Source organism: Nelumbo nucifera, chromosome 1 (genome assembly GCF_055504915.1).
Source record: "Nelumbo nucifera cultivar China Antique chromosome 1, China Antique-T2T, whole genome shotgun sequence".
Taxonomy (NCBI): domain Eukaryota; kingdom Viridiplantae; phylum Streptophyta; class Magnoliopsida; order Proteales; family Nelumbonaceae; genus Nelumbo; species Nelumbo nucifera.
The window spans coordinates 40,284,618-40,303,650 of record NC_142649.1 but is presented as its reverse complement, the minus strand read 5'-3'; the positions used below and the strand labels follow the sequence as shown (position 1 = coordinate 40,303,650).

The window sequence follows — 19,033 nt, the reverse complement described above, 5'->3', positions numbered from 1 at the left end:
AGAAGCCTGATTCTCAGAGGCTTCTCGAGCCTCCACGGATTGACCCTTAGTGAGCCCCCAAGCTCCCCTTGAGCTTAAAGGGACATCATCTTGATTATTGTCCCGGGGGAAGACACTGCGGTGTGGGTACCTAGACATGGTTGATGGAACAGAAGACTCACCAAGAATAAACTAAAACCGGAAGAACAGTGTGAGCAAAAGAAGAGCTCGAGCAACTAGACAAAGGCGCGACCTCAAATCCGAAAGTAGGGCAAGTTGGCGTAAAAGAAATTAGGCCTGGGCCCCCCCTCTATTTATAGCCTCAGTGCCCGAAAGCCAACGGCTCAGATTAAGGAAAATCCAATGGTTCGCAATCAATCTGGCTGCACGTCTTCCAGGTTTGAAGTAATGCCGGCTGCACGTCTTCCAAGTCTGAAGTAATGCCGACTGCACGTCTTCCAAAACTGAAAGCCGCTTGGCACGCCTTTTGGCGCCCAAGAAATCCAGAAATCGCCTGACATCCGCTCCTGTATTTAATGCAGTCAGCCAACCCAGTTTGAATTACGGGTCAAATCAACTTGTCGCTTCATGAACTCCCCGCGCTAGAGTAAGACCCTTAGCCCGAGGAGTGGGGGGCAATTGATGGAGGGTGATTTGACCCGACCTCTTGAGTAGACGATACGTGGACTTGATTCGACATAAGTGACAGCACAACGCGACAGCCTGGCTACTCGGTGCAGCGAGCTCGCTAAAGCCCTCGCGGGCCAGCTCGCTACATGACAACTCGTTACGGAACAAGCTCACTATGGCGCGAGCTCGAACACGTCGGTATGACAAAGGGGACACTCCAAGCTAAGTCTATCCCAACTCGCGAGCTAGGACAATCAGCTCGTTCCAATCCTTAGGCAAAAGGGCCGTCTCGAAGACCTCAAACGGAATCACCTCGGGACGCCTCTTGTAGCTCGCTACAAGGTAGCTCGCTATGGGATAGCTCGCTACAAGGCAGCTCACTATTAAGCGACGCGACGTTTTCAGGAAGCTTCTTATCCGACAAGACTGTACCCGCCAGACTGCACCCACGTCTCCTGACTGATGGCGCAGTCTCTGCCAGCGCCCGCGGCCTGCGCTCACGTCTCTCGACAGGTGGCGGCGTGTCTGTCCTTTTCGGGTTGTGCCTTTCACTTTATTGGGTAGTACCCTGCAACGGTTACCTGCGCAGCCCTGGCGAATAACGGCTGCGACAGAGGGCTAGAGACGGTTACATCCGATTTGATAGGGCATCATTATTAAAAGGACCCCGACCCCCAAGGAGCAAAGGTACCTGTGTCGTCTGCACTCTTAGCTCTCTCTTTGCATTTTCTACAATTCTCTCAGTTCTCTCAGAGTTTTAACTTAACCATCGGAGTCTTCCCGCCCGGTGAGCTCCCCGGGAATTCTTCACCTCCCTCTTCTTCGCAGGTACCGTCCGTTGCTAGTTAGGAGCCAGGTCTCCGCTAGCTAGGAGTGTCCGGATCACGCAACATCAGCCACCACTGCCAGAAAAGTTGTATTCTCTACAAACAAATTTTTACTGATTTTTATAATGAAAAAAATGATACAAGATATTATATTTGAGGAAGATTGAGAAATTGCAATTTGTATACGAGATTTTTTTACACAATTTTTATGATGCAATTAATGAATTTTCGGGTGTTTATTATCCAACTAGTTGTCTTTTAGTTAATCAATTATTCGCGATTAGTGAATGCTTTACAAAATATAGAAAAATCCACAATTTACAAGAATTGTTGAAATAATGTAAAATAAATTTAAAATATTAGGAGAACATTTCTCCTCTTTATTGCTTAGCTTCAATATTAGATATTCTGATTAGAAAAGATGGTGTACATGTTTTACTTGAATCATATTGTAAAAATATGAATATTGAAGTTGGAAATAAAAAAATAATAATTTATTGTTTGAAATGCATATCTTATATGAATCTCAAATGGTAGAGCATAAAAATCTACTTGTACATGTGCAACTTCTACTTTTGAAACAACTAGTTCTAATATTGCAAAAGATAAAGTTTGGTTTTTAATAAGAGATAGAAATCTACTACCACATTATCAACAAGTTGATTTTTTATTGAACTTAATTTTTATTTACAAACAAATTTTCTAGTTTAAGTGATTCGTTTGACTCGGAATGAATAAACATATTTTTATATTTTAGCTTGGTGGATTGGACATGAAAATAATTAGCTTGTTTTTGTGCATGTAGTAGGGTGCTAGATGACAAGAGAAGCTGCATGAATGATGAAATTTTAAAGATGTGCATCTACTTCAAACATTGATCGGATTGTGAGGATGGATTACAGGACAAAGGAGGACATAACAGTACACTTGATAATTCACCTAACGCAAATGATCAAAATCAAGATGAAGGTGGAGGTGGAACTTGAAAAAAAGATATAGACAATATATTTTTTTGTATACTCAATAATTTTCTAGCATTTTTTTAAATTATTGTAAATTTTGTTATTCAATTTTATTAAAATTATTTGTTATTTTTTTTAACAATGTAATTTTTTATTTTCAATTTGTAATTATATTATATTTTTTATATTTTGTTAAGTATTTTTTGACCATTGTATTGTTCAAATTTCAAATTTAAATAAAATAAAATTTATATATTTTTCAATTCATTTTTCATTTTGTATTTTGTTAAATATTTTTTTCATTTCTTTAATAAAGTTTTTATTTTTCAATTTATTCTCGAAGGAGAATTAAATATTTTAATTTCACAGTGAAAAAAAAAAAAAAACAGTTTGGCCGATTTGGCCCAAACCCAGTCCGGTATGACCTAGTCTCACAGTACGGTTTGGCTCTGCCCGCGTTCCGACACGTGCCTGAAAACGACCTATATCACATCCTAACCGTGTATTGGGAATATCTTGGACGCTGAGATGCGCATGTAGGGTGTTTTTGGGCGCGCTCTTTGGGGCGCAATGTGAGCTCGCATCGCATCGATATCCTGAAGCTTGCACCGAAGCCGACACGGCCAAAATCAACCCTGAAACCGACTTTGAGGTTCTGTAACATATCACAAAATGAGGCAGTTCTTATCGTCTCAACCGAGCTGCAGCCTTCAAACGGTCACAACGCCATCGTCTCCGTCGTCGTTTCCGGCGAATGTATGTCATCCTATCACTTTCTCTCTCTTTATTGTTCTCTTTTTCTTAATTATTTTACTCCCTTGAAATTGAAAACAACAGCTGACATGAATTTAAGAGATGCGAAAAAAGTAGCAGCGACTTTTTCAATATGTCTAAGTAATTTTATCGGATATGTTCGAAGAGACATATATCCTGAAGTAATTAACTCTTAGGTTTCTTTCTCTTTCCCTCGTCGATAAGGTGAAGCAGAGCGAAGAATCGGCCCTTGTCCACTCCCATAATTTCCTTCATAGAAGTCCATAAGAAGGCTTGTAAATCTTGCAAAAGCTTTGATTGCCTCTACACTTCATGGATTTTAATATTTGATTCTTCTTCTTTTAGGAACCTTCCAGATGGATGCGTTTATAGTTAAGTCTTGTGCCTTTCATTGCAATTTGTTTCTTTCATGATGGAATTAATGCGATCGAAGAAAACTTAGATGCTGTATTTCTGTCTTTCACCTGCAACCAATTGTTATTCTAAAGACAAATTGGGTTTTTTCTGGGAAATTTATTCTGGGCTCATGGATATTCTGATTTCATATTAGTTTATAGTCTTTTTTTTTTGTGCAATTTGTAGCGTGAAAACTTAAAAGGGTGTGGCTCTTAAAAGGATGGAATGGGAGTTTCTTTATATCTGTTCTGCCAATATATGTGAGAATTCTTAATCTTAATCACATCATTTCCTCTTCTTGGGTTTTGTTGATGTTTGTTTTTGGAATCTTATTATTTTAATTTTAATGAACAATAGGCTGAAAGGTGGTGAAGGATTTTAATATTTCACCGTACATAGCAATTCTTTTGTAACGTTGTTATTATCTTCCACTCGATTTTCTCTCGCAATATTTGGCTACAGGGCCAAAAATAGATAAAAACGGTTGATCATTTGAATTTTTTTCACTATCAGTCCTTTGGTTGATTCCAAAGATTCCTAGGGTTATTGGAATTCTAAAAGGAGTGTGATTTCTATTCTCATTATGTTAAGAGTATATACTGCATTTGTTTCGTATCCTTGCTCAACAAGAATGGCGTGAGGAAAGCTTGTTGATGTTGCAGTAAAATAACTAATCTTCTGAACAATTATTATTTCATTGTTTATCTGGTTTGCTTATCTAGAGAAATTATTATTTAATGTGATTACAATTTTAATGTAGAGAACTTGATATTTTTCAGGTTAACTTTGCTATTCCCAGCGATGTCTTCATTGACTTCATCAACAACAATAATTACTGCCTTGGCTATACCAGTCCAGAAGAATCTTTCTGCTTCAGATAATAGACCCCTAAGCACATGGATTTCTGTTTCCCTTTACTATTCATGTAAGGATATATTGGTAATACTTGTTTGGAAATGTGTTAGTTTTCAAAAAGGGAAAATTACTCAAATGTCCCCTATACTGTTTGAAAGAAAATGAAACTTCCTTGTTTTTCAAAAACAGGGTTATACACTCCCTATCATAGAATTTCTACTAAATTACATGTGAAAGTATGTGATGACTAGAAAAACACCTTTTTCTTATAGGTTCTGAAAGTATCTATCGTCACATCTAGGATCCAAGTATCCGATTGCTGCCTATCTTCAAACAGAAACAAGGTCAAACCTCCGAGGATCAATTTTTCTTCATAGGAAATTGTCCTTTCCTTGTTAAAACTGATCTCTGACCCTTTCTCTACACTGATTTTTTTTGTTGAAATCGATACTCCTTTTATAGTTTGTATGGATTTTCTATATTTTCAGTAACAAAGGCTCCAATAATTAATGCTTTTTACACATAGGCAAGATAAGGACATTTTGTCTCTTAAAACCTAAGCTTGCAAATACAAAGTACTTTTTTATTTATCAAAATTTCTAAAACTAACATGATGGGATTCTTTTAGCCCATGTGATGGATGGCTAACAGAAGGAGGTTAATGCTAAACAAACATACATGATAGGGGATGTTTATGCCTAGTTTTGAAGAGAAGGGAAGTTTCAATGTGTTTCAAAGGAAACAAATTTGTAATGGTCTATTACCTTTTAAATTTCCTTTTATTGGTTCTTGTGCACTAGTAATGGTCTATCAACTTTTAAAGGAAACAAAAACAAAGACCTTTTTTAAGTATGCGAGATAAGGTTAAATGAATGTTCCCTTTGGCTGCGTTTGGAAACGATGCAAATAAGTGTGAATGCAAATATGTAGAGTGTAAAACGGTTCATATAAATTGCAAAGTTGGGTTAGTTTTGTACTGACAAATTTACCTTCTTACCAAACAGACTTTTAGCTGTAATGGATGCAAACACGAATTCCAATAAAGCATATGCATTTTTTTTGTCAAAGCCCACTTGAATGCAAATTTACTTCTTTTTTATTAATGTACTTTTACATCTTATTATCAATGTAAATATGCATTGGAAAATGTGTTTTCTGTCATTTGTCAATGCATAAATGTAATGTTGCCAAATACAGGCAAAAGTGAACCAGAGTGCAAATTACCCTGAACCGGGATTTATACACCATTTGCATTGTTCCAAATGCAGCCTTTGAAATAAATAGGTCTGTGTTTATGGTTAGCAATATTATTAACATATTTAATTTAACCTGATTTTAAATGCATATTGTTTTCTGCAGTACTTAACTGTTATGTCATACTCTTATGTTTATCGAATTTGGTCCTAAATAATCTGAGTTCTCTTCTATATTGTGATGGTTTCTGAATGCAGGCAAAATAAGAAATAAGTGCAATGGGAGGATTCAACTTATTGGATCTGATCAAATAATGCCGAGGGTATGTTCAAGACCATTTCAAATTAGAACTCCCATCACACATACTAGTCAGAAGCAAAGTGCTGCAGTAGTTTGTTCTGCTGCTTTGGTAAGTTGTTTGTTCATTAATTTTGACTCATCTGCTTCATGCATTTCTGCATGCTAGATTTCCAGTTTTGATCAATGCAAGATTTTGAAGTCTGCTTTTGTTGACTTTTGACTTTCCTGCACCTTTTTTCCCAAGCTTTCTTTTGATTTCTAAACGAGTATTGTAATGTAATAGACCTATGGTCTTCTGCCAAGGCTTTAGACCCTCTTCAAAATAGCTATCTTGGAACTATTTCTTTTGGGGTTCTTTCTCAAAAGAAATAACTTCTCTAGCAGCTTCTTCACCAATCTTTGTTCTAGCAAGTGCTGTGAAGGTGATGTTTCATCAGAAAACAACATCATGTATATCATCATCATCATCTAGGCTTTGTTTCAACTATATGGGATTGGCCACATCATTCATGTTTTGCATTCCATTCTGTTCTATGCCATATTTAATTGTAAATTATGAGGCCCATCTCATTTCTTACTACTTCAACTCATGTCCGTTTTGGTCTGCCCTTAACTCTTCTAACCCCTTAAACTTGTCACAGATTACTTCTTTTTACAAGTTCTGTATTCTGTGCATATGACAAAACCATTATAGTCTACTTTCCCTCATTTTATTACTTATTACCAATTAGGGATACAAATGAGCTCATTTCTAACCTTGTCTTTTCTGGTTTTCCCACTCATCCATCTCAACATTTACATTTCTATCACTCATATTTTTGGATATGTTGTTTCCTAACTGCCCAACACTCTACTCCAAACCATAGTTGTCAAGGCGATGCCATAGTTTTCAAGGCGCCAAGGCAAGGCTGGGCGTTAGGGGCGCCTTGTCGCCTAGTCGCCTAGGCGATGGATTTTTTTATATAGAAAACATAGATCCTAGGGTAGTTCCCTAGGTACCATAGCCATATTTCCTTAATAATTATTCATAATTTTCATAAGAAAAGTATAGAGTTCATGTTAAAGTATAGAAAATGTGTTGATTAGACAAAATTTTAAGTTCTTCCTTACTTATTGGTTCAGGTTTTAAAGTCTTTGAGGGTTTAATACAGCATTTAGCAATGTTTGTATTGATTAAATCCTAACAAATAAGAAAATAATAAAAACAAGTTACTATATAAACACATAAAATGAATATTTTAGTTTAATAGTGCCTATTTTATAATTATAATGTCAAAAAATAAAGAGTAAAAAAGTATTTTACAATACATAGTACAAAACTGCTTGGCAATAGGCGAGGCGAGCCTCCAAGGGCGCCTTGTCGCCTAGGCGTCGCCTTGACACTATGGGCGACGCTTAGGTGACAAGGCGCCCTTGGAGGCTCGCCTTGCCCAATCGCCAAGCAGTTCTGTGCACTGGGTTATAAAATACTTTTATATTTTAAAATTTTTGACATTATAATTATAAAATAGACATTATTAAACTAAAATATTCATTTTATGCGTTTATATACTAATTTCTTTTTACTATTTTCTTATTTTGTTAGGGTTTAATCAACACAAACATTGTTAACTGCTGTATTGAACCCATGGTTCAAAGTATCGATACGCCTCCGTGTATTGGCAGAGGTGTATGGGTACTTATAATGATACTCCCCCTATTTTTCTTTTTTGTTTCTTTGGTTTTCAATTTCATTTTTAAATATATATGCATATATATTATTTAAAAAAATTGGTCCCCGAAAACACCTGTAAACAGGTATCGGGACCCCAAAGATACAATACAATACACCCGATATGGGCGTATTATATCGAAATTTTGATCCTTGATTGAACCCTCAAAAATTTCAAAACCTGAACCAATAAGCAAGGGAGGAACTTAAAATTTTGTCTAATCAACACATTTTCTTCTTCTTCCACCTTTTCTTTTCTTCTTTCCTATAAGAAAAGTAGGGGTTCAGCCCCTATATTTTTTTTGAATTTTCTTTCCTTTATTCTTTTTCTTCTCATAAAATGTTGATTTTCTAGACTTAAACATGAAATTTATACTTCTCTTATGAAAATTATGAATAAGGGTGCCTAGGCGACTAGGCCTCGCCTTGGCGCCTTGAAAACTATACTCCAAATGATATTACTGCCATTACAACTGTTTTATAAAATTTTCCTTTTAGTCTAAGTGGTAGTTGCCTACCTCATAGGACTCCAGATGCACCATTCATTTTTCCCATGCTGCTGTAATTCTATAGGTGATATCTGCCTAAATCTCTCCCTTGTTATGAATTTTCAAATCAAGGTAATGTAAGATATCACATTTAAGGACCCCCCAAAAAAATTTACATTCAAAAACATTATGAGAAGTCATCCAGGACTGAAACATGTGAGAGTAGAAAGCAATGCTCTCAACATGTCAACTGCAGAATTGATAACCACCTCCTCCGGATTTGATTTTTGCTAAAATATTCTCATATTCCTTTCAGACCAGATTGCCCACAACACTGCTAGGGGAACCACATCGCAGCAAGCTCTCCCTTTCCTGGACATTCCTTGCACCCTCCACCCGGTTAATAGGGCCTTCAGAGAGTCCGGAAAGCACCCAACAGATGGAACAGAACTGCTGAAATGATTCCAGATTTTAGAAGAACTACAGAATAGGAAAAGGTGCTTCACAGATTCCCTGTGTGCATTGCAGAAGGAGCTATCCACGTTTGCTAGATTGGCTCCTTTTGTGACCAGCAAATCCTTTTTTGAGGGAGCTGCATTTGCCCAAATTGCTTTATAAGGAAATGAACTATTTTGCTCACCCAACAAACCAGAATAAAAGGATCTGACTGAGAAAACCCCTGACTTGGACAATCTCCACTGCCTTAAATCTTGGCTATTCACATTGACTTGCTGGTTTCACAATAGTGACATGAAATCAACTTCTGTTTGCACTTCTCAGTCAAAAAAGTTTCTTCTAAGAGTAAGATTCCAAATACCCTAAGTTCCATTATCTTGAAAGCATTCTGTCACAGTAGCTTATTTGTTGCCAGCCAAAAATAAACAGATAAATGAACTTTTCCTTCAAAGTCAGATCATCACACCAAGGGTCAGAGTTCGACCAGAATTGTATTCTAGACCCATTGCCCAAAATGAACTTTATTCCTCTTGAGAAGGCAGATAAAGCCGTAGTTTTCAAGGTGCCAAGATGAGGCTAGGCGACAGGGGGGTGCCTTGTCGCCTAGTCGCTTATGCACCTGCCTAGGCAATGGATTTTTTTATGTAAAAAACATGGATCCTAGGGTAGTTCTCTGGGTACCATACCCATATTTCCTTAATAATTATGCATGATTTTCATAAGAAGAGTTAAAGTTCATGTTAAAGTATAGGAAATCAACATATTCATGAGAAGAAAAAGAAGGAAAAGAAAATTCAAAAAAATATAGGGGCTGAGCCCTATTTTTGTTATAGGAAACAAAGAAAAGAAAAAGTAGTAGTAGCAGAAGAAGAAGAATATATGGAAGAAGAAAATGTGTTGATTAGACAAAATTTTAAGTTCTTTACTTACTGGTTCAGGTTTTGAAGTCTTTGAGGGTTCAATACAGCATTTAGCAATGTTTGTGTTGATTAAACCCTAACAAATAAGAAAATAATAAAAAGAAATTAGTATATAAACACACAAAATGAACATTTTAGTTTAGTAATGTTTATTTTATAATTATAATCTCAAAAAATCAAGGTTTAAAAAAGTAATTTTTAATAGAAAGTACAAAACTGCTTGGTGATTAGGCGAGGCGAGCCTCAAAGGGCGCCTTGCTGCCTAGTCGTCGCCTTGACAGCTATGAAAGCTTTACAGATTCCCCTCCACACTTCACAACCATAAGACATATTGGAATCCCTTGTTCCCATCCATTATCACTTGAGCCATATTTCTCCACTATTAGCTCCCTCCACAACTCATTGGGATTTGAGCGAAATCTCCAAAACCATCTGCCAAAAGAGCATGGTTGAAACTCTTGACTTTTCTTATTCCAAGCCCACCACTAGTGATTGGCCTGCAAATGTGATCCCATCTCAACAAATGATATTTCTCTGTCTTTATTTTTTTGAAGGATAGAAGAAAAAATTTATTAAAAAGAAAAAAAATTACAAGGCATTGGATGTCAAGGAGACATCCCAGATTGAGTTACAGCTAGACAATCTGAAAATTTTCTTCATTACATGGTTGTAATATACCCCAAAAAAAATCTCTATCAAACCCTCCCTTCTAACTTGATCAAACTCCAGCAGAACCAGCACCCAGTCTCAAACCAATGAACCCACAGCAGAAACTATTAGTTCCAAACTTTTTGCTTTGTTTTCGAATGCTCTTCTATCCCTTTCAGCTCACAGTGACCAGCAAACTGCAAAAGGAATACAGCTCCACATAATTCTGGTTTTCTTGCTACCACTAATTTTTGGCCATCTAGAGAAAATCTCAGCAGGAGATGATGGCTGGAAGACAGACTTTCCAAAATGGAAGGAGTAGAAATTCCAGATGAAATTTTCCACTTGCAAGAATAGAACAGATGGAACACTGTCTCTTCATCCATTTTGCACAAATAGCAGAAATTTGGAAGGAAAAAGCCTCTTTTCTTCAAGTGATCTGTGGTTAGAATGCTGTCGAGGGAAACCAACCAAACAAATGCCTCCACTCTTGGCGGCACTGGGGATCCCCACACTCATTTCAAGCTAGCAGAAACCTGATTGTCTCTTACCAAAGCCGAGTAAAAAGGATTTCACAGAAAACCTGCCATCCTTGCAGTCTTTCCACCAAAGACCATCCTCTGAAGTTGGAGAGACATTGAACTGTTCTAGTTTGTTCAACAGTTGAATGCACTCTTCCACTTCTTGTTCGTGCAGGGGTCTTCTGAACCTTGGGCTCCATACTAGTTGCTCCCCCCTCAATTCATAGCACTGATCAATAATGACGTGATGTTCAGTCAGTCTATAATCTTGGACAGATTTCACAAAATTCCCCCACTTCAGTCCATTCGCCCTCCCAGAATCTTATCCTTGAACCTTTTCCAACTTTGAACTTTGTCAGATCCCTGAAATTCTGGTTGAATCTCATAATACCCTTCCATACACTAACCCCACAAGTCCTTGAAACTTCTCTCGTCTCCCACCCAAACCTCGCCACCCCATATTTCCCAACCACCACCCTCCTCCACAGTGCTTCCTTATCTCTTTCCTGCCCAAACCTCCACAGCCATTTTCCTAATAAAGCTTTATTAAAAGTTCTAATTCTTCTTATCCCCAAACCTCTCCTTTCCTTATGCCTACACACTTTATCCCAGCTTACCAGATCGAACTTCTTGGCCCTTCCCACCCCTTGCCACAGAAAATCCCTTTGGATCTTCTCTAATTTGTCAGCCACTTCCTCCGGACCTCATAGTTTTCTTTAACTTTTCTGCTACCACCCTTGGAATTGGAAAGATAGATAGATAATAAGCTGGAAGGCAGGACACTCTGAATTAGAGTTAATTTACCCCCCTTTGAAAGGTAGTGAGTCTTCCAGGTTGCTAGCATTTTATTGACCCTCTCCACCACTGGATCCCAAATGCTCTTGGAGAAGCATCTAGTGCCTAGGGGTAAACCCAAATACTTAGTTGGGACTTTTCCCACTTGACACCCAAGGACCTCTGTCAAAACAATCTCAAACCATCTAAGGAGATATCTCAAATTGAAAGCTTGTTCTAACTTAGCATCCAAAAAGAACAAAGTGTCGTTTGCGAACTGCAGCAAAGCAATCTTGGAACCATTACTTTTCACTTCAAACCCTTCTAATAGACCTCCTTCAATATCTTTCTCACCCATTTGGCTTAAACCCTCCAGAACTAAAAGGAACAAGAGGGGAGAGAGAGGAACCCCTTGTCTTAACCCTCTTGAGCTTTTGAAATTACCTCTTTGGAGCAATTGATTAAAATAGAAAATTTGGGAGTTGACATGCAAACTTTGATCCAATTCCTCCATTTCTGCAACTATTGTGAACCATCCTTTCCTATTCCATCATAGTGTACTCTCATATCTTTTTCTGGAAGCATTCATAGAGCTTTTCCAGCCTTGCTTTTTGACAGAATGAAGGGTGCCGTTGACGAAGCCTTTCATCCACAACACTGCTTTCCAACCAGAAAGACAATAGCTTTCCTCTCCTCCCTGATCTTCAGAGACTGCTTTCCTTGACTCCTGGCCTCTTCGAACAAGAACCTCTTGGTTTCGATCTGTTGTTCCCTTCTCCACGTCGCTACACCTATGTACCTTCTATCCGCTATGTCTTGTCCGACATCCAGTCATCTTGTGCCTCAATCATTCCATACAATTTGAGATAATACTGTAGAAGTTGGGAGAGATGCTCCTAAGCTCCAACACTTCAAGGACAAATGCCCATTCCATACAATTATAAGCTTTGGAGAGATCCACTTTTAAAACAAAATCCCCATATCTGCGCTTTTTCTTCTTAAGGGAATGAAATATTTCAGTTGCAATTACTTTATGTCTAATCCTCATGTTTTCACGATTTAAATTGAATCATAGTTTGCAGAAAGTGATACTCACCTACTTTGTGGAGCCTAGAAGTATCTAACTACCTGAAACTTGTAAACTACCAGCGAACAACAATTGGTCACTTTTGATCCACAACATCAAAATATCATCCTCTCAAAGGACTTTAATCCCTCATTGTGACACCGGGAAAACAGAAACCCTCATCTTCCATAGCATAACTAATTCTAGCATTCCTCATCAAGCAAATTTACATCATCTCCCAACCCATGAAAAACCATTCTACAAATCCATATAATTTAAGGTTATGTTTGGTACCATTGCTACTTCTACCTGCAACGTTTGAGGTTGGTCAATATACAATTTTTATGGCTTAAACCCTCAAGTTGGTAATGTTGTTCATTCATGCATCCTAATAAGATATCTTCTTAAAAATCAATTAAAATTATAAAATCATTATTTTTTGTGTGAGAACTAAGAATTTAAGACTCTAACATGGACTTGTTTGGGCTTGCCTTGAGGGGCATGACACAAAGGTGGCTCGTAGAATTAGGGGTGTAATATGTTTTACATCACATTAGCTACTTGAAGTAATACAATTGAGGAAAAAAAGAGATTGTGGGTTTTACATGCTTGAAAATGTTTTATATGTTTAATTTTATTTTAAAATTATCATTTGAATATGCTTTACATGTTATGTTTATGTATTTTAATTTTAGATAATAGGTTTTTTATTTTTTAAAATGTTTATTTTAAAAATAAGTTTATATTTTTTATTAATATTATGTTTAATATTTGTTTGTTTTTTTTTTTTTTTATTTTTGGCATTTTTTTGAACTTTTGGCATTTTTTTGAATTTCTGACATTTAAAAAAAATTTTTAGCACTTCTTTTTTATTTATTTTTTGCGTCTTGCTTCAAAAAGGCACGTGCCTTGCCTTGTGCTTCGGGCGCAAATTGACCCCTGCCCCTTTTTTGCGCCTTGCGCTTTTAAAACACTGGCCCCATATAGTTGGGACAAGGCTTAGATGATGATGATGATGATGTTTTGTGCAACTTGTGCGTGCCAACTTCTTGCTTTTTGATTCTAATGTTATGAATTGGAACCTGGAAGCCAATTCCATGTTGCCTAGATACACTGGCTTATCAAAAAAAGGTACAGTAAGTTAGCAAGTGATAGCCATGAAGCATCTAGGTTTGTGTTGTAACTATTTATTGATTTACAGTGATACAATCTTCCAAATTATCAAGGTAAACCTAAATCTTATTAGAGTTGTTTTCCTTGCAGAATGCAAGATGTGGTGCAGAGCAAACTCAAACCATTACACGTCAATCACCAACAAGTACAATAACACCAATTCAAGGTAATACAGGATTCGTGAAGTTTGTTCAATGATTCCCATTTTGAGCTATGTCTTAATTTGATTTAATTAAGATCAATGAGTTAAACCAAGTGATTAAAATCTAAATATCTTGTGCCTTTTAAGCTCCTTGACAGAATCTATCAAAGGCAAGTTACCAACTAGCTCAGTTGGTAAGGTCTTTGGTTGCTTGTAGCAGAGACTTGGGATCAATTCCTATCTTCACCCGGGTTGGGCTGTTATGGGGGTAGGGATGGGCTACCCCCATTGTGTAGCCCCAATATAGTAGTATTGAATTAAAAAAAAGATGGAATCCATAAAATGGCAGTCTGTCCTCTCATGCCGCATGCCTTCATTATTATTGGGGGTTTTCCCCTTTTAATCCTATATTTTTTTTTTGATCAGCACAGCAGTTCATTTATTAATTTAAATATTTGAAATTAAGTTACAACGATGCCCAAAATAAGCATTAGGTTACAGCAATGCCCAAAATAAGGATGGTCTATCAGCTCCCTGCTTGGCTAACACATCCACCAACTCTCTTGCCCCTAATTGTTCAACAAGTTTTAATCCTTCCAACAGTGCTTTTGATTCAGCCTGAATTGAGTCACCAAAACCAATTGGTCCTGAGAACAAGGTTATCACTACTACTTGATGGTTTCGTAAAACTCCCCCTATTCCTTCTCTTCCTAGGTTGCCAAATGAACTACCTTCAAAGTTAGCTTTAGTTTATTTAAACTTGGTGGTTTCCACTCCATTATAATTTCTCTATGTGGTTTTGAGAGAGTGCTACTGCTCTCTAATTTCTTAAGAAGTCATCTGTGGGAATACCCTTGAACAGTTCCAAGGTCTTAACCCAATGTACTGATATGATTTTAGTGGCTTCAATCACCTCCTCTAAGAATTTACTTTTTTTTTTTCATTGAAGATCCTCTGATTTCTCTCTTCCCAATAGAACAAACCACGGCTGCACGTACTGCCTTCCACATACATCTTCCCCTTTCTTTTGTCGCCTCAGGAAAGTTGGGTTGAAAAGGCTAACCATGTCTTGTGGGGGAGCCCATTTGCAACCAAAGAGAGAACATAAATAGTCCCAAATACAAGAAATAAATGAGCAGGAGAGAAGTGAGAAAGGGATTCACTACAAGCCTTGCAAAGAACACACACATGAGGAGAAATGCACGTGTTTGGCCTTTTTGTAGCATGTCACAGGTGTTTACCTTCCCTAGGAACATTTCCCAACTAAGAGCTTGTACTTGAGGAGAATTGGTTTGCACCATATTTCTCTTACAGGAAAGTTTACCCCCACACCATCTGACCGGGCTAGTATGTTGAAGAAAGAAGATCAGGGAAACAAGCCATTTGAAGCTGGATGCCAAACTCTATTATCAAGGCCATTTTGGTCCAGGTAAACTATTTCCAACTTTGACAAAAGGACAAGGAGAGAATCACACTCATTGTCTCTCAAACCCCTTCTAAACTCAAGTCTCAATTTAACCCAGTTTCTAGGGGTATAGCTACCCTTGCTATAGTTAACCTTTAGGTTTGATAAAGAATAAAGGTTAGGGAATTGCAAGCTAAGTGGTTTGTCTCCAAGCCAAAGGTCTTCCAGAATAAGATCTTGTTCCCACATCCAACGTCAAGACGAATGAGGTTAGTAAATAAAGGCAACATTTCAAAGATCGCTTTCCAAGGGGAATTTGAAGCTTGCATTAGCTGCTACTTTTGCACCCCAGCCATTGTTGGCTACACCATGAATCCTCCACAACCATTTTCCTAGTAGAGCTGTATTCCTCTTCACCAAGTTCCCAACCCCTAGCCCTCCTTGCTCCTTGGGTTTGCAAACCTGTTCCCATTTTATTAAATGGTCCCTTTTCTCCTCTCTTGGCTCGCATAAAAAATCCCTCATTATCTTCTCTAGTCTAGCTAATTTTGCCAGGATCCTAAAGGTGGAAAGTAAGTAAGTGGGCAAGATTGCTAAGGTGGACTTAATCAACGTAATCCTTCCCCCCAACGAGATGTAATTTCTCTTCCACATGGCTAACTTCTTATTCAATCTCTCTATGACTGGTTTCCAAAAGCCTTCATGTTTTGGATTACCACCCAATGACAGACTGAGGTACTCTAGTGGCCAACTTTTTACCTCACAGCCAAGTAATTGTGCCATTGATTAGATTTCAGCCTTTTCCATATTAACTCTTGCCACACAACTCTTTCCCCAATTTACCTTTAATTTAGAGGTCCTTTGAAACTCTTCCACTAAAATTTGCAAATTCCTCAGACTCTAATCTCCGACCTCACAAAAAAATGATAATATCATCTGCAAATTGCAAGTGAGTTACCACCACCTCAGATCTTCCAATCTTCCAACCTTTGGTAAGACCTTCTTGATCATCCTTCATGATTTGTCTACTTAGAACCTCAACCACAAATGTAAACAAGGAGAGAGGATATCCTTGCCCTATTCCTCTCTTTGCTGGAAAGAAATCTTTAGCCACTCCATTGATTATAATTGAGAAATTCACCGAACTAATACAACCTTTGATCCACTTTCTCCTAGACCAATTTTCTCCAACAAGCATAAGAGTAATGAACAATCCACCATATCATATGTTTTCTCTAAGTCCAGTTTACAGATTATGCTTTGCCCTCGTTTCATCTTTGTTGCCACACACTCATTTGCAATTAGGATTTGGTCTACTATTTGTCTTCCTGCAACAAAGGCCCCTTGGTTTTGGGAAACTATCAAGGGTAGAGCAGTCTTTAGCCTTCCTGCCAGGACTTTTGCAATGATTTTATAAAGGCTACCAATAAGTCATAGGTCTGTAATCTTTAGGGGTTCTAGCATCTTTCTTCTTGGGTATTTGGGCTAAGAAGGTTGCATTTGCTCTCGGTGAGGTTTTTCCCTTTTGATAAAATTCTGCAAATACAGTCATAAGTCATCCTTTACGATTTCCCGGCAATCCTGATAGAAAGCCATCAAGAAACCATCATGTCCCAGGGCTTTTGACCTTTCCATAGAAGACTGCTTCATGGACCTCATCCTCACTGGAGTCTCTAGGAAAGCAGCTCTATGAACCAGCACCTTGTCCTAATTCAAGTCCTCTAAATTCACAGTCCTTTCTTCTAGGGTGGCAAAAATTGATTTAAAATAATCCACAAAGCACTTTTCAATTTCCTCCTTTGAAGTTATTATCTGATCTTCACTCACAACGCTAGAGTTTTTATTCTTCCTTCTTCCATTTGCCAAAGAATGAAAGAATTTTGAGTTTCCATCTCCATCCAGTAACTACTTACATCTTGATTTTTGCACCCAAGAAATTTCTTCCTTAGAATTTCCTCTAGCTGGACTTCCAAATTCCATCTTTCTGATTGGTCTTCCAAACCATACTCTCTTTGGGCCTCTTTTTGGTCTATTTCCTCTATCCTTTTAGCAGTTTCCTCCTTTTTCTCTTCAAATATCCCAAATTCTTCTCTTTTTTTGGTGTATTTCCCTTTTACTCCTATATTCCTCGTTAACAAAGTTTCATTCTGATGGGTTGGTTACACATTTTTGTTTCAGCATTCTACTTTATAACTCAATTAAAAAAAAAGATGATTTAGGGATTCTTGAAGTTGATTTTCAGATAAATCAATATTGGTGGGTAAAAATTTGATTTGCAGGGATTCATGCGGCTTCATATATGTTTAAGTACCCAATAAAGGCTTTGGCCTTAATCTTGAAGTTTTACCCACTAAATGTGATTAGTTGATAATTCTATTTTTACCATGACTTGTTAATCTTTCCATCCTCCTCATGGTCTAATTTGTTGCTGAATTTCAGGCAAGGAAAAGGCACCTGAGCTTGATGATGGTGGGACTGGATTTCCACCTCGTGATGATGGAGATGGTGGTGGGGGTGGTGGCGGTGGAGGAGGAGGTTGGTCGGGAGGATTCTTCTTTTTTGGTTTTTTGGCATTTCTAGGGTTTTTGAAGGACCAAGAAAGCGAGGGGCCTTACAGGGACGATAGGAGAAAATGAGCGGATAATTTGATGTTTCTTTCCCTGTTGTATCGACATAAACTATTAGATTGTGTTATTGGACCCAAAGAACCTATATGAATTTTCCTACACTTTTTTTTTTTAGGGGTAAAGATATGAAATTTTCCTACTATTCCCTCAAGTATGGTAAATCTAATCGTTCCACCATATCCATTGGTTTGCATTATATATATCATGATATGTATCTTTAAAATTGTCATTAAATACTAAAGATACCGATATTTTGAACCTACTCTTTCTTCAAAAAGCTTATTGAAATGGTTTACAGAACCAGAGGTCTAGTAACTCCCTTTTTTGGGGTAATCAGTAGCTTTCCCTTTATTAAAGTGGCATATCTCACATTGCTTTTCTAAGTGTTCAAACATTGTACGCTTATCTATAATATTTTTCTGCCAATCTTCACAAAAAAATGCATATATTGCTAAAGATATTACATCGAGTTCAATGGTTAAAAACTTAAAATGTCATTTTACAAGGTATACTGAAATATTTCAGAAGGCATGGCATGTTATTCCTAAAATGTTGGCAACCATTGGTATTTGACTAATACATACAAAAACAACAGAATTGTAGGAGATTCTGAACAGGTGATAGATTGGCTGCAAAATGAGAATAGTAAACTATGGAAATTTGCCAATGAAAAAAGAGTTTGATTGGGTAACTTGGGAAATAGATATTCAATTTCATTGGGTGAAGAGATCAAATTCCTTTGCATATACTCTGGGTGGGAAGGGGACATTTGTTTTGGGTAAGTGTTGTAACTGTTTTTTGACTTTCTTGGGGAGGGTTAAGAGCTTTTATCCATGGTTTTCAAAACCTGACCAGACCGAATGGTTAAATCGGAAAAATTGGGAACCGGTCACGTGATCGGTTTTGTTTTACCCCAAAACCATTATTTCCCCCAAAACTGTTGATTTAGTTAGCAAACCGTTGACCCATGTGGTCGAACCGTTCAATGGTTTGGTTAGTTTCTATTTTTCTGTTAGAATGGGCTGTCCTGAATGGTTTGAATGGTTGAACCATTCAGCCCAGGAACCAGACCCTTGACTGGTTCATTTGTTTTGGGTAGTGCTGTAAATGTTTTTTGACTTTCTTGGGGAGGGTTAAGAGCTTTTATCCATGGTTTTGAAAACTGTACCAGACCGAATGGTTAAA

At 37.5% G+C, this 19,033-nt stretch overlaps 1 protein-coding gene across 7 annotated transcripts; it reads left to right on the top strand.

Moving 5' to 3' along the window:
• Positions 1-2,986: 2,986 nt before the first annotated feature.
• Positions 2,987-17,999, top strand: LOC104588966 (uncharacterized). 7 transcript variants are annotated; one of them, XM_088894301.1, is made up of 8 exons: positions 2,987-3,154; positions 3,377-3,443; positions 3,518-3,543; positions 3,755-3,828; positions 4,348-4,493; positions 5,875-6,026; positions 13,765-13,840; positions 17,661-17,999. In XM_088894301.1, exons 4-8 carry the CDS (start codon positions 3,794-3,796, stop codon positions 17,855-17,857), a joined length of 606 nt encoding a protein of 201 aa, XP_088750427.1. In that variant the 5' UTR covers positions 2,987-3,154; positions 3,377-3,443; positions 3,518-3,543; positions 3,755-3,793; the 3' UTR covers positions 17,858-17,999. The 7 variants fall into 7 exon arrangements, with proteins under 7 accessions (XP_088750427.1, XP_088750429.1, XP_088750448.1 ...); XM_088894303.1 differs by having other exon boundaries at positions 3,349-3,443; XM_088894322.1 differs by lacking the exon at positions 3,755-3,828 and having other exon boundaries at positions 2,989-3,154.
• Positions 18,000-19,033: the final 1,034 nt, after the last annotated feature.